The following is a 25,177-nucleotide window of genomic DNA, read 5'->3' on the forward strand; positions in this document are numbered from 1 at the left end:
GAAGCCAACCAACGCGAATGTCTTCATTGACGAGCTACTGACCTCGCTCTGCTACTGCTACTGATGATGTAACGAGGATTTGTGCATGCTTGCTGAGTGATTTTTTAGTGTTCTAAAAAAATCCAATAATATATGCAGGAGAGTAGTAGCGATTACGATGATTGCCATTTGATTCAGGCCTAATTTCGTAGGACCCAGAAATCATTCAACCTTTGCTGCTTTCTTAAGCAAGGAGCTTCCTGGCAGCAAGGCCGGATTCCTGGGACCTAGTAAAGGCCTAGAACCCTTTCAAACGTCTCCTTTTGAACGAGACGCGCACGCACTGGATGACTGGATGGACGAAGAAAAATCTGACACCACTTGTTGGCCTCACTCACCAAAAGTCACACGGCCTTTCAGAATTTTCCTCGTTAAAAATTTCAGATCGAAGCACGGGGGAGAGAAAAAAAAAAAAACCGACCGGTGCCCTGTGATGTGAACTGTGCTGGGACGAAACGAAAGCGATCTCGATGATGTGCCATAAACACGAGGAAAAGCGGCGATATTGCCACCCAGCAAATCAAAAGTGGTTTGATAGGAGTTTCGTTAGGGTTCCATCTGATCCGATCGAAAGGGCACCGATTCGTGTCGTTGTGCATTATACACGCCCTCCCTTTTCTTCATGCTTCCCTCGTCATTGTGGTCCTCGTGGAGATTACTCAGAATCTGTCTCCACACACACACTGAAGCACAGAGTTGTTTATATCGCTTTTCTCTTTTTAGCGAATTTTGTTTTATCGCGTTGCTCATGTTGCTGTTAGTTCCTGCTGCAAACTTATCGGATCAAAAGCGGGTGCTCGCACGACGGCACGAGGCGCCGGAGTGGGGGCAGTACTGACTGTCTGTCACCATACCACTACGCAGCTCCATTATCACGGATTCACGGTGAATTGGAGGGATAGGAAGCAGTGGTGGTGGCCATGAACCCGCCCACTCGCCGATGGATTCCTCTCGCAAAGCAACGGAGAAATGCGCCTCGAAAGCGTGTGCTGGGTGAGCACGAACCGTACGTACTACACCCTCGTGACACCGGGCACCACCACCACCACCGCACCAGGCACTCAAGGCAGCAGCCAGCAGGCCCTTTCCTCAAATAAAATGTGGGTCTTTAATTGGCAGGATGATGTACGCGTCGAGGGGGGCCCGAGCATCGGCCATTGTTTGGCAAATTTCAGTAGAAGAAGGAAGCTCGTACGTACGCCGAACGTTTCGCGGAAAGGAACCGAGCAAGTACGGTGGTGTGGCCCCTCCCCCGTTGCTTTCGTCGTGGAAAACCAGCAGGAACTCCCCAAATATCCCCCGGAATCATGACTCGCCAGCGATTCGATCCAATCCAATCCAATCCACATCCAAATCTTCTTCGCCCAGTTGATCTACGTCTACGAGTAGTAGTATCTACTACCTGCCATGGCCCATCGGAGGGGCCTGGTGAGTCCCACGGTACTCCCTCCGTGCCGAAAGAATCAATTCCTAGAATCCATGTCAAAGTTTGACTAACTTTATAGAAAAGAGTAACAACATCTATAATATAAAATACACATTATATGAAAATATATTTTATGATGAATCTAATAATACTAATTTGATACTATAAATCTTAGCATTTTTTTTAGAAATTTAATCAAAGTTTAAAAAGTTTGACTTATGACAACTTTAGAAATTGACTATTTCGTGGACGGAGGGAGTAATTTAGTGCCGGCCCGCCGCAGACCATAGCTAGGACTGGCAAGGAGGACACAGCCGTCCGATCGCGTCATGGACGGCCGGGTGCGAGGCCGAACCGGGGGGGTCCGTACTCCGTAGCGACGGACGAATGGGGGGCAGGAGGCGAGTGACATCACGCGGCGGCAGAAAGTCCTCGGGCGTGCGTGTGCGTGTGCCTGCGCGTGCGACGCGGGCGGGCGGGCAGCCAGTGGTGGGTGGATGGCGGCGTTGCCTACGGCAGCGCCACGCGCGGGGGGGCAGGGCACGGTGGTGCTAGTGGCGGTGATGGTGGCCCTGGTGGGCGCGGTCGCATTTTCCAGCCACTTCGCCCGCGCGGCGCGCGCGAGTGGCGCGCGGCACGGCACGGCAGGGCAGGCGCCCACAGCAACGCGGGTGCCCGTCGGCCACGGCGAGCATGGACGTGCTCGCCCCCACACTCTCCTGTGCGCTCCCCGCACACACAAATGCCAAGCGCTTTGCGCCAGCATCCATCCCCCTGGGAGGCCGGCCGGCAGGGCCAACCGGGGGCGCGCGCTCCACGTTTCGCCTTTTCTCTCATGGGGGACGGATTCTTTCAAAAGCCCGGAAGCCGCACGTGGACCCTGCCAGTACACGGATCATTGGGCGCCGTACGACCCATGGATCTGGGCTGCTAGATCGATCCGTCTTTATTGCGTCTGACTGGGAGAGGGAGGGCCCTACCGTGGTTGGGCAAGGGCGGGCGGGTGGTGACTCTCTTCCTTTCCGTATGGGCGGAACACACCCAGCCGGCCGGCCGGCCGGCCCGCCCAGCGGCGACGAAATCGGCCTACGATGACGACAACGTCGGCATCGACCGGCGGGTCAACCAGAGTTAGGCAGCGGGCACGGCTCACCTCGCCGTACCGCAGAATCACATTCCATTGCTAGCACCGTTTCAGCCCCCCTGCATGGCACCTTGCACATTTGCACGGTGGATTCTAGCATCCGGCGGTGGATGGTACAGAGGAAAATAAAAGAGGGGTAGGAGAAGAGAAACCAAGCATCAAAATCAAGCAAGCAACACAAGTACTACACAAACCCTTGACATTGAAGGCCATCCAGGAGCAGCATTCTTTTCTTATCCTTTTTATTACAGGCAACAAAGGCAAACACGAATATGAACACTGGGAAGCTACACTCCTACACCATTCCCCCCCATCTGTGACAGTATTATATGTATATGTACATTTCTACTACTTATATCAAGCACCGCCGGTAAAAAGTAAAACTAGGAAAACACCTATATAGGTAAAACTTGCAAAACTTAGTAGTGACTGGCTGATGACGACAAGAGTAACTGCTACAACTACCTCGTTTCCTTTCAGAGGCACCAAACCCAAACCGTTGTTACTAGCACAGTGTGAACTTGCATTATGTAACTGCTATGGAAGTAACCGTACCCGTACGTGCCGCATTGCACCGGCCTCCTCGTCTCGTCCAGAAGCGCGGGCGTGCAGTGGGACCCTTGGTTATTGCTTGCTACTACTAGCTCCTTTTGGCTGGCTATGTATGTAGACCGGTCGATCCGGCAAACACCTATAGATGGTATGTAGAAGTGCGTATGCTACAGTGGTGTACCGCTGTTTCTGGTGGAATCGGAGCCGCGCCTTTGGTATTGGTGGTCTAGAACTCCACCATGAGGTTGCCGAACGGCGACCGGTGCGGCACGCCCTTGCGCCGCTTCCCGGTGCGGAAGCTGTTGGCAGTCGCCGGCGGGGTCGACGGGGTGAAGCTCTGCACCACGCTGCTCTTGTCGCTGCCGCCGCTGGTGCTGGTGGACGAGTCGTCCTCCGACTCCGACGCCGCCGCCGCGCCCCTGTGCTGGTGCTGGTGCTGGGCCTGCTTCTTCTTCTTCGTAACGACGACGTGCTTCTTCCGGATGCGGAAGTCGCCGGAGGTCCCGACGATCTGCGCGGCGCATCGAGGGGACATTATTAGCGCTACTACAGTGCTGCCGTTGCAAACCACACGTGCGAAGCTGGAAGCGGGAATGCTAGCTACAGCACAATGGGGGGCCTTGAATTGGTTTGGCGTACCTTGCAGCCGAGGGAGCAGAAGCGGAAGGTGTCGAGGAGGCTGCGCTCGCATACCTCGCAGGTGTTGGTGACGCCCTTGCCGGGCCTCGGCTGCGGGCGCTCGTTCAGGAACACCACGCGCGCGCTGTTGATGATGTACGTCTGCACGCCGGTGATGTCCAGCACCTTCTGAATCTCAGACACCCGGATCACGTCATGGTAGGAGGACCTCCGTATCTGCACACCACCAACACCAAGCGAACAGAGCATGCATCGCCGTCAGCGAGAAGCCGCAGATGGAACAGGCACATTTGCTGCCACTTCAAGAAAGTCAGTTATTCTCATCTTTGGAATTTTTTTCACCTCTCCTTAAAACGTGAAACGAAAGATTGGCCGTTGCAACCTTGGATTGGATGCAACTAACAAGAAGAGAAGTCTCTGCGACGGAGGAGAGACCGATAACAAGAAGACTCTTTGGATGGAAGCAGGGGCGCCGGCCGGAGCTGCCGTTTCTTTCAAAGAAAGGGCCCGGCGCCGGCTGCTCCAATCCGACGCCAAGAAATGTCACTTTTTTTTTCCTCCGAGGCCGCGGAGTGTGTGCTCACCTGGATGGCGTGGTGGTCGCGGTGGTAGGCGAGGCACTGGGAGCAGAGCGCGCCGTTCATGCAGTCGAGGCAGTACATGTTGCACTCGCTCTTGTGCGCGTCCGCGTGCACCTTGCATTGACCGAAGAAGCTCGTCCCCAGCAGCGGCTTGAGCCACGGCGGCCACCGCTGGTTCTCCGCCCCGTCGCACCCGCCTCCTCCCTGCCGCATTCGATCCGGCGCCGCCATTAGCGCCAGTCCAACAGAGAACAAAGAAACCAGAGCACAACACCGGAAGGAAAAAGGCAAGAAGAGAGTACACGTTACCATGGCGCCGCCTCTGGTGTTGACTCTGAGCGGCGATTCATCGTCGATTGCCATTTCCGGCGATCCACAACCGAAACTACAAGGTGCACAGAGCAGGGAGAATGTGGAGAGAAAGCTAGAGAAAGAGTAGGGGTAGGGGGGGATTTGGAGGGGGAGGGAGGGAAGACGAGAGGAAAAGGCGAAGGCTTTGGAAGAAAGAAGTGGAGGTAGGAAAGCTGAGGTCTTTGTAGACCGGGGGAAAGCAGGCAGCAGCAGCTGCTGCTGCGACAAGTATCACAGCACTGGTATAGGCTAAGCGCTAGTGGTGGTAAATTTTTCAACAGGAAACGATGCTCTGTGTTCGTGTCATGCCCAGTCGAGGCCTCGGAGCTCGTCCTTATCCGCTGCCCAGCCGTTTCCGGGTCGGCCGCCCGCTTGGCCGCGAGACCCGTTCTGCATCGTGCCCTATAAACAACAATTTTTGCCTTCTCACCATGTCAGCTGTCACGCTTCATGTTCAGGAGATGTAACCTGGTCCATCAGATTGCTGTTGCTTCACCGTGACACCTCTGTCACGGTGCTCGATGCAGATATCACAGTGAAGAAGCTCTCACTGCACTGGCACTGGCAGTGAAAATGTGAATCACTGCACGCCAGTCGTGCTGTCGAGTGGAGTTTTCGTCCGAGCTCCTGCAGGGCACGCGGCCATCAGCAGTGACGTCGAGTCGAGGTTCCATCTGGTTGCGGGCACCGGTCAGGCGGTCACAGCTCACAAGTCACAACCTGAGACCCGACCCGACCCGTCTCGGCACACATGCATGTTCTAGCTCGTTTTCTCACCTTTAACGGTGTTGTTTATTGGTCAGAATTACCTGGTGCTTTGTGCGGTTTCTTCGTCACTTGCTCCACCAATGCTGCTGCTGTAGCCTCTAGGAGTCGCCCATCCGTTCAGGGCGGCGGCTAGTGCAGATGTGCCAAAGCACCCAGCCACGATTTTCCCGCGGGAAAAGTTACCACTAGCCACGCCGTTTTCTAGTCACGCCACCGCCAAGCAGATCATCCACGTACGGCCGCACCGAGGGAGCTTCACCTGGCCAGGCGCCCAGGCCAGGGGAGGAGGCGCAACCGATCACCACCACTGTGGATGGGGCAGGAGGAGGGGATCAGATGCTCGCTTTCACATTCTCCAGTGCGTGTGCGTGCTGTCTCGGATGGAAGAATGGAGCTCACTGTTTGGAGAACTTGTTCAGTTGTTCTCGATATGCTCCGTACTGTACAAGCAATGAAGATGCATTTTCTAATGCGCACCTAACCTGTTCATTCATGTGTTGTCAAAAAAAAAAACCTGTTCATTCATGGCTCCATGGCCACTAGCTAGCCCCTTCCATATAGAGACGTCAATAGTAACTGATTGGTCTATGTAGATGCTTTTAACTAACCCGATTGTTTCTTGCCATAATCATCATCACCTGGGTTGGCTGGGCAAGTAATGTAGCAGGTTCAAGGTCAGCAGAAAGATCGCATCTTTGTTTTTTTTAGAAAAAAAAAAGAGTAGATTATCTCTTTTCCCCGGCCAACGTACGGCATTCGGTAGTATTGGTCAACCACCCTTGCAACGCCCTTTGGACTAGTCTGGCCGCTCGATCGCAAGCAAACGCTATGCCACCTCCCACGGGTTGCGTCTCCAATTATTTAGCTTTTTTTTGTTTGAGACTTCTACAATTATCTCTTCTTCTTTTTTCCTTTTTGAAGAAAGACTTCTTCAAAAAAAAATTTGACATCACGCCCCCGGCGCGTTTTTCAGACTTCTTCAATTATTTAGCTGGTGCTGTCACATTGTTCAGCTCAGGTTTACTGTGCGGACATCATGATTTCCATGCCACCGAATATAGTAGTACAATTTATTTGGGTGTTGAATTAAGGATCGGTTACAACAAAGCCCCTGTCGAGTAATTTATTCGTGCTGCGGTTACGCATCACATCGATCGATGGCTTGGCGCCTGGAACCGGTCCTGATGATAACCCCCCTTGCCCGATAACGATGCACTAACCAATTAATTAACAATTATCCGGCCGGGTGATGATGAGGCGATCGAGCCAACCGGTCCTAGCCTAGTCGCGCAAGAAACAAGGGAGGGAGAAAAAATATTGGTTAATTAATTACTGCGTGATAGGAAATGATTTATTAGTATTTGTTACATCACACTGCGCTGCGCTGCTGCGTTATTCACGCACGCATTATGGGCGACGTGTGATGTAAGCCTGATGCATCATCACCATTTATCATCCCCCCTGCTTCACGGTCTCAAGTTACGGGACGAAGCAACCGTGTGCTACGAAAGCTCAGAAACGGCCAATGCGAGTGTGTGTGGAAGCTACGCGAGCCTAGCAAGCTACCATTCATTCGTCCGTCCTTTTTCTTCGGTATACTCCATACTACTACTACTACATGCTACAGGAGTGGAAGCATGGATGGGCACTGGTCTGGCTGGACAGCATCGCGGTTGCGAGGAAAGGCTCCTCGAGAGCTTGCCGCCGCGAGGAGCCTTCGAAAAGGCTACGGCGTGTCTGGCTAATCATGCCGTGCAAGCATATATTATTTGGGGGATCCCGTGGAAGCGCTTTCATAATCGTGTGGAAAGATGCCTGTGTCCTGTTGTTGGTTCCGGCGGGCTGGGACTGGGATGGATGGGACCCCGGACCCGGAGACGGAGAGATCCAGGCAGGAAAGAAGGGCAGCTCTAGCCTGTAATAAAGGAGGTGAATGAAACATGCACCCATGCCCGGGGGCATCCCTCGATCATGCTATCATTGTGCGCCCGGTTCGGAGCATCATCGTCATCATAATGACTGCAGCAATGCGATCCGATGCGGATGCACTGCTCGATCGATCCATTCATTGACCAGTCCCGTTCGAACCAACAGAGCCGGCTAGTAGGATTACAAGATCACGTTCATGGCAGCATAGAGACTTTTGCTCCGGTAAAAAACGGATGGGACGACTCCAAGACTTTTTGTTGCTCTGGGGGGACACGACGAGACGACCATGTCGTGCTGCTCATTTCATGGCGGCTGCTGGGTAGTTGGGTCAACGTCAGTAGTAGTATACGGCCAAGCAAAATCAAATACGTACTCCAGCACTGCAACGAAATTATTCTACCGGCCGCCTGCCTGTCCTTCCAGGACTCTCGTCGGTTGTCGCCAGCGGGCCAGCGGGCAGCACCGGAGGTAGCCGTAGCCGTCATGGTTCAGTGAAGCGTGTGAAACTGGGAAGCAACCAGAGCACCACCTGAGGTCACCGCCGGTTCGCTCGCTCTCGGGCGTGGCTGAGAGCTGAGACCGACTGCACGCAGCAGCGATCGAACAAGGCAACGACAGCAGCGAGGGCTCTAGCGAGCGAGGCCGCGTGACGCCATGATGGCTCCCTTGCCTGCCGCAGGGAACGGCTGTCCTGGCGCCGCGCGCGCGGTGGTGCGGTGGCGGGCCTTGCGTGGCCCCCGGGATTAGTTAACCGTGTCTCCGCCGCCGCGGCTGGCTTCCGGGGAGTTTCCGGGGTCGTCGATTCTTTCTCTTCTCGGCATGGCAAATTCCCGGGCTGGCTGACACGCCGCCACCGCTTGGGTGGGCTCGTTGCTTCGTTGGGCGACTGCTTCACTTGCAAGAGACGACTTTTTTGCCAACAAGTCTCAGATCTGCGACGAATGGCGACGTTGTGCACGCTCCCGATCGGTCGGGACACCGCTGCGGCCTGCGGCGCGGCAACCCAGTCGGCCAGTTGCCTTTTGTCTCGAACGGCGGCTGCGGATGTAGTACGTGTGCACCACCACGTCCTTGTTCGTGTACATGTGCGCGGTCGTAGCTGGTTCAATTGTTTCTGCTTGATTTTATTTGACTTGCACGTATAATGCACTGGGCGGCTGTTTTGGTCAGGTCTCGTGCGATGCAAAGTCCAAACGGGGACCCTGTTCTTCCGCACTAGGATGCGAACTTTTGTTGACCAACACCTGGAAGTCAACTGTCGCTCCAGAGATTTCTGCTCCAGGCATCTAAAAATTAAAAAACTTTTTAAACTTCCTCGTTACGTTAAATCTTGCGGCATATGTTTAAAGCATTACGGTAAATATAAATAAATAATATTTATGTAACACTCTCGTGTTAAGCGAACTAAAACATGACATGTCATCATGAGCATTGCATCGTAAATTCGTTAAGCACACACTAATGCATTAACTTAAAATAAGTTTAAATTGGATGAATGTGTTTAGGAAGTAAAGTGTGTTTATTTTATGTATGGATGTTTGTTTTGGAGTTTAAAAACCTTGGGTGAAAGTTTTTCCGAAAAGCTTAGGGGGGGAAACCCTAGTTTTCAAAACCTTAGATTTGTCCCCTTTTATGCAATTCAAAAACCAAGCAAAATTTGAAGTTGAGTTCAAAAGCAAAGTTGTAGATCTTGTCAAGATGTACAACTTTGGTGTTTTGAGTTTTTGAAGATTTAGTACAAAATCCAAAGTAATTTTAAAAATACAGATTTCCGGAAAGTGTCCCCTTTTCAAACTTAAATCCCCAATTCAAAATCTGTTTGGAGTTTTGAAAAATGGTCAACATGAAAGTTGTAGGGCTTGAAAAGTTGAACAACTTTCATGTTGGAAGTTTTTCAAGTTGTTATACAAAATCAAAAGTAATTTTAGAAATTCTGTTTTGCCCCAATTCAAAATTTTGGAATTTAGCTTGAATTTCCAACTGTTTGGCTCAAATTCATCCCTTTCCATTTGAAATCAGCTTGGGACACCTAAATATGTTTTGTAGCTCACAAAATTTTGCACAAGTTTCTTTTTGGTAAAAATTTGGCTTCAGTTCACTTTTTGGTCGAAATTTTTGCAAAACAGACAAAAGGAGGGGGATATGGTTGGCTACAGTGGCCGATGTGGACCTCGGCGCCCTGTCCATTGCGGTCGCCGCCCGTGCATCGCCGCCTGCGTGCGTGAGGGCACGCAGCTGCTTGGCTGCCTGTGTCGCCAGGCGACGTGGAAGCCGGCCGTTGCCTCCATTCGCGCTGTAAGCCGCGTCACCGGTCGACGCGTCTCCGTTTACCTCCGAGGGCGCCGATAAGTGACAACCGTGCCACCGCGAAATTCGCCGTCGGCACGCCCTTCCCATCTCCCCAGTGTACCGTGTCCGCTTCGCCCACGTCCTAGCTACTTCCTGGATCCCTCACCCCGCGCTCTAACCCCTTGAAGCTCTCAGTCGAGCCTTTCTTCCTCAGCTCCGGCCATCTTCCGTCGCGAGTACCTCACCGCGGCTAGGCCTGCTCCGAGCTCCTCTACCGCCGTCGTTTGCTTCGCTGAAGTCGCGGTGAGCCACCGATACTTATGCGCCATCCTTTTCGCGTTCTTCTTACTCGACGTGGCTGGCGTTGGCTCGGCCGAGGTGGCCGTCCGCCGCGTCCGTGGCCGTGGAAGCTAGACTAGGGGAGAGCAAGTGTTTAGGGGGTCCAGAGGTGCGCCTTGATGTGGGGAACGCGACCAGCGAGTCGCGAAGGACGATGATGGCGCGGGTGGGCTCGGTCGCGCCGTCGAATCGGCCGGCGGGAGCTTGAAGGCGAAGCTGACAGCGGGGGCCCGCTGTCAGCGACGTCCTGAGGGGGGGGACGAAGGCGCGGGCGCGCGCAGTGTTCGCGCAGGCCGTTTTGGGAGTGGGCTGGTCTGCGGCCCATTTTCTGGCTGTCCACTGTGCAGTTCTTTTTCTTTTTCTTTTTGTGCAGTTTATGATATATGTTTGAAATTGTGTAATAAATTAATTGCTGGTCCAAAAATGATGAAAATTTTTGTGTAAGTTACATAAATTTGTTAGAACACAGGAAAAATGTTAGACTTTATTTTATGATAGTTTGCATGTATATTTAAATTGCCTCTATTTAATAATAAATAAACATTCCATGATTTTTAACAATTTATAGATTTATCCAAAAAATCATGAAATTTAATATGTGAGCTTGTGTTACTGTTATTTAGCTTCATGATTAATTTCAGCTCTGTTTGATCAAGTATGCTCTGTTTCTTGATAAAGCTATTTAAAATGCTTATAAAAGAAATAGAAATAATTAATCCCTTTAGGATTTGGGTGATATTTTGGATTGTTTGACAACCATGGTTACTTAGCACGATATGCTCCCTGGTTATGGTTTATTTTCATATAAATAATCTTTATGGTATGATAGATTCACCACCTTGCTTAATGAAGATGATAAAATTTGCTTAGTAGTAATCTATGCTTTGTTCACTAAGTTAGTTTGTTTCTCTACCATGAAGGTAAGTTGTACTCGAGGTAGTTATGTTTGTTGTTATCATCCAAGAACATGTAACCTGTCTTTATCATGTCATGAGTATATCATAATCATGCATATGCACTTTTACGTATAGAATACACTCCGGAAGAATCTGATCCACAGTGGGTTTCTTCCGAGTTTGTGGATCATTCGGGTGTTGTTGAATTTCCGAACGTCCCCTCCGACCAAGGCAAGCCCCGGACATTAAACCCTATCCTTGTATTTTCATAAAGTTATTTATATCACTTGAGTTAATATGATGCATTAGGTGAATAGGAGTTGAGTGAATCCTATTTGCTGCATTATCTACCTTGATGATTTCCATATTAACATTGATACCTGCTTTATGAAAATGCTTAGTATGCTTAGCCTTGCTTATTAGATAAGTTTTCAAATGAGAACGTTTGAAGGGTCGTTGTGGAATACTTTTATGGTTAATAATGTTTGAACTTGAGACCGGTCGGTGGACTTGCTTTAAGAATGGAGTCTTAAAGTAGTGTCTTCAACTGAGTCGATTAAGGACCGTACCGTTGATTGGCCTGTTGTGATTGAGACCTTTGAGTACAGCCCACATGCGCTGGTAAGCCTTACCTATAGCTATTCCGATACTTGAGAACGGCTAACCGCGTACTGGGAGTGGAAAGATGGCGAGAGTAGCGTGTACCCACCTTACGGATCTGAGATGACCGGGAAACATCTAGATTGGCTGTAGGATGGTGGTGTACTGTACTCTCGGGTGACGCTGGACCCGTTCTTGTATGGGAGGATCTATAGAAAACAGGTTGACATATGCAAGATTAAGTTCTACATATGTCGTGTGGTACTGAATCCCCAGCTGGGTTTAATCGATTCGAATCGCCGTGTTTCCTCGGATATGGAGCCTCAATCCTCGTACCATCATCGTAGTAATAAGTGAATCTTTGGTATAAGAAAGAGATGTTTTGTTTATGAAAGTAGGATAATGATCTTGGTTAGTTATAAGTGAAAATCTTGAATTAAAACTTGAAAGTAGGCTTTACTCTTAGTAAGCTTATATGCAAAAGAAATACTTGATCTTGATTAAGCCTTACCTTGAATCCTTTTAGCCTGCATACCTGAGTCTTCATCTCTTTTATAGTCGGTTAAGTCTTGTTGAGTACTTTTGTACTCAGGGTTTATTAACCCATGTTGCAGGTGAACCTCTTGATTATCCTTTTGATGGTCATGGTTATTTTACTCTTGTGGAGGAGAGTGGTGATGATGAACCTGATGTGTGACCTTGGGCAAGTAAAAACTTGTTGCGTGATCTATGGTTTATGTAATATAAAGTTCCGAAGTTTTATGTATCAAATAATTATGGTTTGTAAACTATGAACTTAAGTTTCAATCTATGTTATGTAACCTTTCCGCTTTTACTCTGATTTCTCTTATCTATGAAATGTTGTAATACTGTGATGCTTGATGAGGGAATTCCTGAAAAGAAAGTTACGTGGATGATTCGGGTTTCCCGAGGACACCCGACAGACTTCTTGAGTCATTTGGAACTCGTGCACGTCGATCAGAAGTCTTTGGGACAATGATGTGTGCATGTGGGCCACTTAATTCAGGAGGTTCTGCCACAATTTAATTGTAAAGTTTATCTATAATTTATAAAAAAATAGTTAGTTTATAATTAAATAATAATAATCAAATACGAACGCAAATACTATGACGTTTCCAAAAAGTTTTTGCATCCGAACAATGGCCTTGTTAGTTTTTACAAAGTTTTACAAAAAAATTTAGATTCTCCGTCACATCAAATCTTACAGCACATGCATTAAGTATTAAATATAGATAGAAAATAAAAACTAATTACACAGTTTATCTATAATTTGTGAGACGAATATTTTGAGTCTAGTTAATTCATGATTTATCAAATACAAACGAAAATACTACGGTACCCAAAATCCTAAATTTTTACCAACCGAGGCTTTGTTTAGATGCACCCAAAATACTAAAACTTTACAAAATTCTCCATCACATCGAATCTTGCGGCACTTGCATGAAACATTAAATATAGATAAAAAAGATAACTAATTGTACAGCTTACTTATAAATCACGATACAAATCTTTTAAGCCTAATTACTCTATGATTGAACAATATTTGTCAAATAAAAACGTCGTGTCAAAATCTAAAAAGTTTTTGATCTAAACAGGTCTTGTTTAGTTCTAAAATTTTTTGCAAAATATAAATAGTACCACTTTCATTTGTATTTGACAAATATTATCCAAACATGTACTAACTAGACTCAAAAGATTCGTCTCGTCAATTCCGACCAAACTGTGCAACTAGTTTTTATTTTCGTCTATATTTAATACGTCATACATACGTCTAAAGATTTGATGTGACGGAGAATGTGAAAAATTTTGCAAAATTTTTTGGGAAGTAAACAAGGCCTAAGGCCTAACCTCATATAAAAGTTGCTGTTACTATACGACGAGGCCAGCATCCGAGTTTGACCCGGCGGCGCTGTGCCGGAGCCCGGGAACCGAGGGGGATCGGTGGCAGATGGCTGTTGTCAGTTGCCTGTTGGTGAGGTGACGACGGCCCGGGAGCCGCCACGCGAGGGGCGTTGTGCGGCGTCACGTGTCGCTCGAGCACATGGCAAGCGAATCGGGGCGGCACGGCTCGCGCACCGGGGCAGATGGCTGTTGTCAGTTAAAAAAAAAGTTTAAGATTTTCCGCTTGTGGCACCTATACAAAATATTAAATATATACGAAAATAAAAACTAATTAAACAGTCTATTTATATTTTGTAAGAATTTTTTTTAAGTTTAGTAGTTCGTAATTAAACAATAATTGTCAAATACAAATAAAGATACTACTCCTACATTACTTAAAATTTAAATTTTTTGCCAACTGAGCAAGGCCTTAGTTCTCTCGACCAAAAGTTTTTATATACTCTAATAATTTTATTTGTATTTGATAATTATTTTCTAATTATAAATTAATTATATTTAAAAGATTTGTTTTGTATATTACAGTAAAACAATTAGTTACTTTTTTTAATCTATATTTAGATTCAATGTGACAGAAGTTTTTAGATTTCAGGTGTAACTAAACAAGACCGTACACCTTCTAATACTTATAAAGCAAAACTTCACTACCTATTTCTCTCAACATGCAATCTATTCAACTAGACAATCCATTGTTACATTCCAATATATAAGTTTTCTAACTAAGCAATTTACTATCACATATAATTAAAAATTTACTAGCTCATGTAACTGTAATATCTATATCAATACAAGTTGTCTAACTAAACAATGCATAATTTTCCTTATTTATATTCTTTCTCCGAGAGAGCGGCAGCACATGGTAAATCCTTTTAGTGAAAACACATCATGACCACCTACCGTGGTACTCACGGCTTTGCCTGAAAAGAGGAACAGCGACCGTGTGTTAAACTTTGGTCTTTAGATTTAATTACTGTAGCACTTTATTTTTATTTAACAAATATTGTATAATTATGAAGTAACTAGGTTTAAAATATTCGTCTCGTGATTTATAGTTTTTGTTTTCGTCTATATTTAATACTCCATGCATATGTCCCAAAATTTAATGTGATGGGAAATCTTGAAAACTTTTTGGTTTTTTTGAGGGGGGCTTGTTTTGTTCTAAAAAAATTGCAAAATTTTTTATATTTTCCATCAAATCGAATCTTTAGACGCATGCATGGAGCATTAAGTATAAATAAAAACAAGAACTAATTTTCGAAATGAATCTTTTAAGTCTAGTTAGTTAATAATTGAACAATATTTATCAAATACAAACAAAGTGCTATGATACCCATTTTATATAAAAAAAATGAAACTAAACAACAATCCCTTTCTTTAAAGATCCCGCGGTTCTTGAATGGTCAAGTTGTCCTAGGCTAGAGCCACTGTGCTTGCTGCTTTGGAGGAGAAGCCGCAGGTAGTTATCATCATCCTAGCTCTTTGAACTGAGAAGCGTCCGTTCCCACGCAACCGAGGTTTAACTGTCGCGGTAACGGTACACCACTGCGCTTCAGTGTGAACTTTTTTTATGACAAAGTGTGAACTTTAAGGATCGTCAAAGCTTGATCCTTTTCTTGTGGCTGTCGAGAACGAAATTAGGGGGGGGCAAACAATGAAGGATTCGTTCCGAGGATTGCACCGGCCGATTTCCAAGGAAAAAGGAAGGAAACTCGATGCTATGGATCACCAGTTCGTCATGGTGAACAAAACACATACTATATTCTCCGCCCGGTCCTCCTGTTCCTAGTCCACGCCGAACACGAACAATAATATGCGTACGGGCCCGTCGCCTGGACGGCTGATCGATGCGGGCCACAGGTTCGGTGGGCGAGCGTACGTTGCCGTTGCCGTTGCCGGTGCCGGTGCCGGTGCTGCGCTCGGCGCGCTCCACCTCGTCCTCCCGTGCGCGCACTGTGCACCGCCCGCGGGGCACGGTGCAAAGCGAAGCGTCAAAGCATGTGGCCTGCGTCGATCTGCCGGCCGGCTCGCAGTTCGGCGACGATATGATGCGGGCGGGAGAGGGTGGGTACGAGCGTGTGGTTAGTTTTTGTAGGCGACCGGTTGGGAAAGCGACGCCTGCCTTGTTGTTAGGGGGAAGCCTTTCCCCCTCCTCCCGCGCCGGCGTTTTGTCATCACTCGCCCTGCAACAGCGGCGGGCGGCCACCCACCAGGGTCCAGGGAGCGTTGTTTGGTTCCCTCTCTCCTCGCGGGGGCAGGGGCAACAGTCCGTCTGCTGTTCGTTGGTTGCGGGGCGTTGTCCGTCCGATCCGAGTCTCTGTACAGCTCGCGTTTCTTCATTCCATCACCGCGGGGTGGAGCAATTGACAAGAAATGCATGTGATAGTTTGATGGAACGCTGATTTGAGCAGAGTGACATCTTTGTCGGAATTCAGATAAACTACAAGTAGAACTATATTAAGCTGACACAGAACAAAGAGACGAGCGATGTCAGGTGTACGTAAAGGATAGGGAGTTCTGTTTAAAACTCGGCAATAAAACTTTGACGAGTCGGACATGAAAACAAGCTCAAGTGAACCATAGAAATAAGCTCAAGTGGACTAATTTTCTGGGGTTAAGAACAGAAAAGATAAAATAGAGAGGAAGCGATAGGGTAGTCCTAGAATAGTCTTGTCGGTGGTCTAAAAGTCACTAGTCTCGTTCTCGTCGATTTGGAACAGATCGATTCGGCCCATAGACAAAATGACGTAGAGATATGGTGGCCCAAATTCCATGTGTACCACACCCCCGTAGCTACAGGCCTTTCAAACTGAACTATGTAACCCAAGATGTGATGATGATGGGCTGGGCTTGCATGTTAGGAGCGGACTGAGCCCGTTTGCAGAGATTATAATGCAACACGGGATGCCCTTTGGCTCTTTGGCACAAGCAGCAGCCTCTGCCTCATGCTGAAAAGGTGAGACTCTGAGCGGTGAGAAGATGGAAACGCCCTGAGAAGAACTATATATATCAAAGTTAATTGCGATGCCGCATATGGCTTCCAGTCTGGGAATGGTGGATGGTGCTGCGTTCGGCGTGATGCGGATGGCGACGTCGTTTCTGCGCAACGTGGAAGGGTGGAAGCTTTGATGACCGCTTTTCAAGGTGAGCTGATCGCCATCATTCATGGTACCCAGGCGGTGGCTGATGCAGGTGTAGCCGTGTAGGGCATGTCATCATCATTGAGACGGATGTCGAGGTTGTGCAAGCAGTCTACTCTGATGCCTTTGTACCCAGCGCTGTAACCGATTTGATTGCTCAACTTCGTAGCTTGTTAGACTTCAATTTCATTTCGTAGCATGTTCAACATTGCCCGCGTTCTTGTAACAACGATGAGCTCGCTGCGCGAGGCAGTGTGTGTGATCCGGATGAGGACCATGTTTTAGCCTCTTTGCCGGCAAACATCATCTGTGTACTTGCTGAAGATTCAGGGAAGTTGAATTTCCCCCTAAAAAAAAGTGAAGCACATTAGTACACCATTTCCTTCGCCTCGCACTAGTCACAACTCACACACACACCGTCCGGCGTCTGCTTCAAGTGAAACTAGCATCAAGCACATTAGTACTATATCAAACTAACATCATGACACGTGCAACTAGATCAGCACCGGGCGGCGTCACATTAGCACACCATTTCGTATCATAATATCGTGGGATAACTTAGCTGCTAGTTGAGCAGCTAATAACCACCTAACATGCATCAAATCCCAACCAAAATAAGCATCGCGGCGGCCTGCCTCCTGCACAAGAACCTCGCGGGGCAACGTGGCCAGATCTTCGTTACTGTCATTATGCACAGCAGCACGAGTGGTTTCCTGTCTTCCGGGTTATGGGCTCGTTCTGGAATCTGTATTTGCAGAGGATATGATACGACGTTTGAGCAGACGGCTTCGACCATGGACCTTGTTTAGATGCGAAAAGATTTTGGATTTCACTACTGTAGCACTTTCGTTTGTTTATGACAAATATTATCCAATCATGGACTAACTAGGATCAAAAGATTCGTCTCGCGATTTATAGGTAAACCGTGCAATTACTTTTTATTTTCGTCTATATTTAATGCTTAATGCATGTGTCAAAAAATTCGATGTGACGAAAAATCTTGAAAACTTTTTGATTTTTGGGGTGAACTAAACAAGGCCCATATACATATGCTTAGGCCGACGGCATGTGCCGGTACCCACCATGGATGGGCCCGTGAAACTGCGCCGCCGCCGACCGGGTAACCAACTGATGGCGAGTCAGCCAACATGGCAATCGAGTGCGTATATATGGTAGGAACAGCAAATATACATATTAGTTCCATGTAGGAGTAGTCGATTTTCTCGGGTGTCTCTAGAACTCGTCATATCCAATAATTGGAACTGGACGCGCCAGCTCCGTAAACTCCAAACGCTACGCTCCCTTTTGTTGGATTGGACTATTGGATATAAATATCAAAAGAAGATTGCACAGGAATAAACAAAACGGAGGGATCGATGAACTCTTTCGCCCGTAGCTCCAAGTGATTTCACAGGAGCAAATTAAAAACATCTATTCCGATCTGTTGTTTTTTCCCCTTCGCAGAAGGCCGAGGGCTGAGGCGCCGCTAGTCCGCTACGACGCTACGTCGTGCCTGAAAGTGCAGAAGAGGAGAGAAAAGAACGAGCGACTCCGACGACAGAAGAACCTGGTATGTAGTATGCAGGCGCGTGATTGTACACCAGCCTCGTCGCCGTTCTGATTCGCGCTTTTCTGTTTGTATTGGAAGTTTGGAACGACGCGCTCGGCGCGCGGCGCTCTGCCGCACATCGCCCTCTGTGCCCTACCACCACACGGCCACTATCGCCATCGCTATGCACGTTATGTCGGCTGCCGCTCAACCTAGCTCGGTTGTCCGCGAGCACTAATGTGTAGCAAAAGCGCTACCATCCATTGCTGCCCACGAAGAAGACCATAATTTTGGGGAAAAAACCCTAGGAGAGTTCGCAAGTATTCATCTTTTTTAGATGCTTAGGCCACTTGGACATAATCCTTCTCAATCTACTATATTAAGCATTCTAGTTCAATCTTATCCCCCCTACTTGTCAAGCCTTAAAGTTACGTCGATGTCGATACACACTCTGCATACCACATCGACAACTGGACATGGATCCGGACCCGTTTAGATGACCAATGAGACCTAAATATAGATTATTAGTAAAGGCTTAAAGGACGTAACTTTTAGAGTACGAGGGCAGGCACGACACACCTTGATATTTAAGGACAATAATTTATTAGTACGAGGACTAATATGACACATCTAGATAAAATTTAGGACCAGCTATGAACTTTACTCTCTTTTTATTTATTCGCTTCCAAACTTAGGATGTGGTTTTTTTAATATTTTGCTCTAGTTAATTCATGTGTTTTTATTAGTTTTCTGTTTTACATTCTTACGATACTGTTGTGTTGAGTTGCATTTGAAAGGAAGTTCTTTTATTTAAAGCACATGACAAAAGACGAAGATAAAGTGCGACCGGAACACGCAACCATGCCGTCCTCACTTTTGTCATTGTCTTCCTCATTGCCTCACCCTCGCCTCTCGACCTCACCCCACCCCCACCCTTTGACCTCATGTCCTCGCATAACCACAGGGCACCGGTGAGCTCCGCCGCTCCATCTTGCTGTTATCTCGCCTGCATCCACCGCCGTGTCACAATCCCCCTCCTTCTTCCCCTGAAAGAACTTTCTTCTAATCCTGGTGGTGAATCGATCTCTAACCTCATCGGAACCCTAGCTGTTAAGGTCATCTTCTTTCTCTCCGGATGTGGTGGGTCGCGGCAGACCGTATTAGATGTGGTAAAAGCATATGCGAACCAAAGGGTTGACCCCGTGTAACCAAAGCTGTGCCGTTTGGCCCGTTACTCCCCGACAGTGGGACACCCACACCGTGCTAACCTGAACACACGATGGCTCTATCGTAAATAGTAGAGCCGAAGAGCCCATGCCCTTCACCGTCTCCTCGTTGCGAAGCGCCGTCACTAAAAATATAAAGAGCGACAGAGTCGGGCTCCTCTGCCTCCCGCGCGTCTCTCTCCCTCCCCTTCCCGCGATCGCGAGCGGACGCACTGCCCTCCAATCCAAACCCGCACGGAAAACGGATCGTGCGCGCGCGATGGACGATTGGCGCTGCCGGAGGCACCCGCCGCTGACGCTGCCCGGCGGCGGCGTGTGCCCGCACTGCCTCCGCGACCGCCTCCTCCGCCTGTGCCCCGACTGCGCCTGCCCGCGTCCCTGCGCCTGCTCCCCTTCCTCCCCTTCGTCCTCGTCCTCCGGCGCCAGCGCGATCGGCCGGGTCCACAGCCTCATCGAGCGGGAGCACCGGGTCGCGCGCTCGCGCTCCGTCGCCGCGCACGGATCCGTCGGCGTCGGCGGCGACCAGCGGCGGCCCAAGTCCGGGGTGTGGGGCTGGGTGTCGTTCCGCAAGCCTCCACCGCCACCGCCACCGCCGGCCGCGGCCGCGGGGTGCAGGGACGTGGAGCAGGAGTACGACGACGCGGTGGCATTGGCGAGGTCCAGGTCGGTGTCGTCGATGGCGGAAGCGGCAGTCCCGGAGGCCAAGGGGCCGCCTAATAAGGCGGCGCGGTGGGGGAAGCTCATCCCAGGGAAGATCAAGGCGCTGCGGAACCGGAAGCCCCGCCCCGCCGGCGACTGGCGGGACAGCGTGAGATGAAACCCATCGCGTTGCAGTTCAGGTGACTTTGCTGTTCATTCATTCCACGATCTAGGTGGGTGTTGGCTGATCGAGCGAACGTGCGTGCATCCAGTTTGCGCTAATTTGCTGATTCAATCTGTTGCTTTTGTATTCTAAAGTTTATTTGGTACTCCTGATTACGATCACAGAAAATGTAAATATGCCAGTGGTTCCCAATTGTGCATTTCTCCGCTTATCACAACACATTTTGAAGAAAAAAAAAATCTGACCTTTTCGTTTGAGATGTGATATGATCATATGAATGAATATTACTGTTAAGAAAGAATCCTAAACACACACACACGGGATGCAAAACCTATCTGACGTTCCAGTGGTTTGCGCCCGTGTCTCTGGGGCAGGGCCAGTGCAGATGCTTGTTGTCTTGCACTCCTAGTCCTAATCATGGATCCTGGCGCAGATGCTTGGTTCCCATCGTCTGCGGCTTCGATCCACGGTCCGTTTGATTTGGATCCGTCGATGCGTTCCATGTCCCGTGCGATGGCGAGAAAAACTGTTTCGGTCTCATCAGAGAGCGAAAGCGTTGGCATGCACGTCGGACTGGTCGGGGGGCCGGTTCGCGAGTCGCGACCCTTCCGTTTCGTATGTTTGTGCTTGTCACATCCGCTGCTCCGCCAGGACCGGACGGCACGTCGTACGCGTGTGTGGTCGGCCATTAATGTCGACGGTTTGTACGGGGGAACGGGGAAGAAGGCCTTGACTCTCTGCGGGCCGGGACGCGCGCACGAGTGGTACGGATTCCCCGGTCGTGCGTGATTCGGTCTCAGCGCGTCAGCAGCGACTAGCGAGCAGTGACCGCGATCAGGTCGGCACCACTGCGTGAATTCTTCCGTACCTAGTACATTGGTTGCGTTGCGTGCTCACGTCGAATCACGTACTAGCAAGGAATGAAGGAATCATTGTCTCCGGTTGCAGTTGCAGGACGTGGATTGGATAGCCTCGACAGTACAGGAATCGCCAAGCGTAGACTGACGAAAGCCAATACCAAATTACCAATGGTGCGGTCATGCCAGGGCGAGTATGTTCTTCAGGCCGTGTCCATTCGATGGGTGGTGGAGTGTGTGTGTCTTCTCTGTGTTGTTTCGGCCCCTCCCTGCCCCCTAGGCAGCTGGCCCCGTAGGGCAGGCACGCACGTTCGCGAAAAGAAAAATGGACGAGCCAACTCTCTCGCGATTCTTTGGCGTAGCACGTGCCAGCATGCGACGCCATTTATAAATACCGGAGTGCAAAAAGAAAAGGAGGAAATAGGACCGAAAAGACACCAATGTGGCCCCAGACGTGCTCGTTACGCGACATAAAAAAAACTATTTCGAGGAATTGATGAAATCAACAGATAAAACGAAAGTACAGTATAGTACTCAAGTATCAAAGATCTTGGCAGCGAAGAAGCTGTGGACGGCTGGACAGGGACAACCGATGCGCCAACGCTTTGCGTGGACAGGGAGAGAGAAGAAAACAGGCCGCGGGCGATAGCTGTTGCTCATGTGTTTCGATAGCAACCTCGGCCAGTTTAGATCGTGGGCTACCTAAAATTAGATGTGCCAAGTAGACCACATCTTCCACCTAACTGGGCCGAATAGTATTAGGGCCTGCAGCAGTACGTCACCCCAAAAACTGCCGCGTCTCGTCCAATTTGGATCGTGGGCTCATGGCCATAACTAAAAAAAAATTATGGGCCTAATCGTAGACGTTGGCATCCAAAAAAAACAGCTCACCTCCTGGCCTGATGAAATTCAGTGTTACTGTGTGCTAGCATGCATCTCAGTATTCAGAGGTGCTGAATTCAGAAAACGCCTTCTCCATTTCCGAACCAAACCTTATTTGTACACCAAATTTTTAGCATGGAAGCAACGGAAGGTGCATTCATCAAACCGACGACAAACCCAAAGCCAAGCGCACAGGCACAGCAGCTGTACTTCACTTCAGCACGGCGAAACCGCCCAGTCCGGCGACGATGACCAGTGGAACAACGGACACCCAGATGACCCGCCTCCCCCAGCCGCGGCGGCGGTCCGGGTCCCCCGCGACCCAGAACCCCACGGCCACCTCGACGCCGCCGAAGAGCGCGACGGCGGCGAGCACCCCGTAGTAGGCGCAGAGCAGCAGCGTGGTACCGCCGCCGCGGTGGAACACGCCGCCGGCCGGCGGGGATGACCTGGAGGAGAGAGCGAGGAGGAGCGCGGCCGCGGCCTTGGCGGAGCCGCCGGCGATCAGGGCACGCCGTAGCTTCGCGCCGTCGTGCCCGGCCGCCGTGGCGTCCGCCATCTGCGCCGCGACCTCCGCCGCCGGCGCCGTGGCGGGCATGCTGACGACGCAGAACGAGTCCATGGGTCGTCCGGTCGGGTGCCCGGGTAAGGTGAGCTTCGGAGTGTCTCTCGGATCGTCGCTCGGTCACTGGCACGTACGGCAAGTGCTCTCGGGCTGCACTGATCGCTAGCTGTGTGTGGAAGACGACGTGCTTGAGTGCTTCCACAGTTGCAGTTATATATAATAGGGAGCACCGGCACCGCCCGCCCGAGGCCCGAGCCAGGTAGTGGTAGAGGCAGAGGCAGGCTCACCCGCCCGACGGCCCGAGGCCCGAGCGTGTGGGAGTGGCAGCAGACGACTTTGTGCTTCGGGGCATGATGTGACAGCGAGGGCCCGAACCAGAGCGGGCGAGCCCGAGCAGCCCGCTGGTAGTCTCCGAGTTGTAGGTGGCACGGGCGCTACAGAGTTTTTGTTTCCCGAACGAAGGTACTGTTGACGAAGAAAACTATATTCAGCTGAAAGCAACGGCCCGGGCGCTCGGCATGGATAGATTACTCTGCTTTTGCGCGCTCGGCATGGACAGATTACTCTGCTTTTTGCATAGGTTGGTTCATCGGGCTCGCCCGGCTCAAGTTTAACCTTTTCTCACAAGAAATCAGTTTTCACATATATGCCTTCTACTGTACACAGCCACATGTTTAAAAAAAAAAAGAACGAACGCTACTTATTACAGAGCCACAGTATGTCGAGGGAAAATCATACTATCTGCAGTAGCATTTTTCTTCACAAAAAAGTGCCACGTCAGTTTACTTATTACACCTTACGTCAGTTTACACTTCCATCGTTGTTGCCGTTGCAGTGGTATTTTGATTCATGAAAAGAGAGAACAAAGCATCAGCTGCACCACGGCAAAGCTCAAGCTGTAGTGACTAGTGACAACAGACTAGTACCAAAAACGGCCCTCCGTGGTAAAAAACGATTTGCCCGTAGGTACTCCTTAAAAATCTTGAAGAGTTAAATAATTTTAAATTTAACTAAATTTATATAATAAGATAATAATATTTATGACATTATTAAATTCTTTATTAATTATACTTTCATAATATATCTATTTAATGTTATAATTTTTTATATTTTTCGATAATTTTGGTATACTTTGACTCTCTAAGATTTTGAAATATCTTATATAGAATGTCTAATAGAGATAATAGCCAGTAAATCAAAGCTCATACGGTGCACCTTTGACTCGGTGACACTCTGATAGTCTAGTGGGGAAATCATATGCCGGGCCGTTTTGTCTTGCACCCGCACCCTCGTTGGCCAGTTGATCCCCCACCAAGCCCGTTCGTTCCCTCTCGAATTCCCAATTCATACAAAGATCACGAAACAAACGGATGCAAGTAAGGGACCAAATTTATTTGAAATTTAAATTTTTCAACATGTGTGTACACTCGCTATATATATGGGAACATATATAAATAAATAAAAGCACATTTCTCGCAACTCACGATTCGGCACATACATGGTCCTCCGTACGTAGCGTTCAGTAACATATCGAGACAGCATGGAACTACGCCATTGCCATCCAAAGTTCCAAACAAACCCAAAGAGGCCAACAGAGTGTACGTTGCAAACTTGCAATATTCGTCACTTCAAGACCGCGAACCCTCCGACCGCGGCCAGTAGGAGCAGCGGCAGGAGCGACGCCCAGAGCACGGCGACGCCCACCGCGCGCCGTCGGGGCGGAGGAGTAGCAGGGTCGTCGTCGTCGTCGTGGGAGAGCCAGAGCCCCGTCCACGCCTCGGCCAGCCCCAGGACGACAATGGCAGCCAGGACGCAGTAGTAGGCGCGGAACAACGGCCGGGACAGGAGGAACAGCCCCGCCGGCGCCCTGAACAGCATCATATACAGCGCCGCGGCGGCCTTGCCGACGCCGCCGCCCACCAGGACCCGCCGCAGCTTCGCCACGTCCTGGGTTGCCTCCACCATGTCGGCCGCGGCGGCGACCGCGTCGGTGTTGTTGGCGTTGCCGCCGGCCTCGATGTCCATTGTTCGTCGGGTGGTCTTTGTGGCTTCGGAAGTGGACTGGACTGTGGGAGCTGAGCTGCGGTGTGCAGCGGCTGCTGGCCGGTGAAGTGGAGGACGATGGTGGTGGTCTGGTGGAGGACAGGGGATTTATAAGCTGGCCTTCGGCCCGTAAACGTTCGCCGACGTGGATGACTGGATGGAGACATGGCCGGGCGGGCCTGTAGCTAGCCCGAGGGTGCAGCTGGAACTCTCGGAAGCAAAGCCCGGTTGGATACAGAGCAACAGAGCAGGCACAACAAGGGCGGGTTTGCTGTTTTTTCTATTCAAAGGAAACGATCCCGCGCTGATGTGGAGTCGTGGACGCTGGAAGCCCGCTGGAAATTTCCACGCGGAGGCAGGAGGCAAAGTGGGGGAAAGGAAAATGCGCTGGCATGTCAGTAATAAGAGGGAAAGATGATAAAGCAAATTCCCTTTTCATCAAGGTTCGTATTTCTAGCTTTGAACAGAATTTTCTATGCAAGAAGAATCACCAACGTTTTTTTTACCAAAGGATCAGGAACTGATGAGAGACCTAAATAAGCAGTGAATTTCAAATAACCTGTAGATAAGAATATAATCTATTTTTTTAATCAAACCATATGTTTACGATCCAAAATAGAAC

General features: G+C 49.4%; 3 protein-coding genes across 3 annotated transcripts; 1 reads left to right on the forward strand and 2 right to left on the reverse strand.

Annotated features, from left to right (window-relative positions):
* On the reverse strand, nt 2,792–4,961 carry LOC8071082. The gene is made up of 4 exons (XM_002448382.2): nt 4,691–4,961; nt 4,385–4,585; nt 3,801–4,016; nt 2,792–3,672 (listed from the first exon to the last, which is right to left on the reverse strand). The coding sequence occupies exons 1-4, from the start codon at nt 4,742–4,744 to the stop codon at nt 3,388–3,390; spliced, it is 756 nt and encodes a 251-aa protein (XP_002448427.1). The 5' UTR covers nt 4,745–4,961; the 3' UTR covers nt 2,792–3,387.
* On the forward strand, nt 19,539–20,447 carry LOC8071083. The gene has a single exon (XM_002446976.2). The coding sequence runs from the start codon at nt 19,645–19,647 to the stop codon at nt 20,200–20,202; it is 558 nt and encodes a 185-aa protein (XP_002447021.1). The 5' UTR covers nt 19,539–19,644; the 3' UTR covers nt 20,203–20,447.
* LOC8060471 lies at nt 21,949–22,671 on the reverse strand. Its single transcript, XM_002448383.2, has one exon. The coding sequence runs from the start codon at nt 22,567–22,569 to the stop codon at nt 22,159–22,161; it is 411 nt and encodes a 136-aa protein (XP_002448428.1). The 5' UTR covers nt 22,570–22,671; the 3' UTR covers nt 21,949–22,158.

The sequence above is a fragment of the Sorghum bicolor genome, chromosome 6 (genome assembly GCF_000003195.3).
Source record: "Sorghum bicolor cultivar BTx623 chromosome 6, Sorghum_bicolor_NCBIv3, whole genome shotgun sequence".
NCBI lineage: Eukaryota > Viridiplantae > Streptophyta > Magnoliopsida > Poales > Poaceae > Sorghum > Sorghum bicolor.

Bases quoted from the DNA above. Each gene is read 5' to 3' on its own strand.
- LOC8060471 (XM_002448383.2), bottom strand. From the start codon at position 22,569: ATGGACTCGTTCTGCGTCGTCAGCATGCCCGCCACGGCGCCGGCGGCG.
- LOC8071083 (XM_002446976.2), top strand. From the start codon at position 19,645: ATGGACGATTGGCGCTGCCGGAGGCACCCGCCGCTGACGCTGCCCGGC.
- LOC8071082 (XM_002448382.2), bottom strand. From the start codon at position 4,744: ATGGCAATCGACGATGAATCGCCGCTCAGAGTCAACACCAGAGGCGGC. The intron at 4,017-4,384 runs GTGAGCACACAC...GGTGGTGTGCAG, and splicing joins GCGACCACCACGCCATCCAG to ATACGGAGGTCCTCCTACCA. The intron at 3,673-3,800 runs GTACGCCAAACC...TGCGCCGCGCAG, and splicing joins TCTGCTCCCTCGGCTGCAAG to ATCGTCGGGACCTCCGGCGA.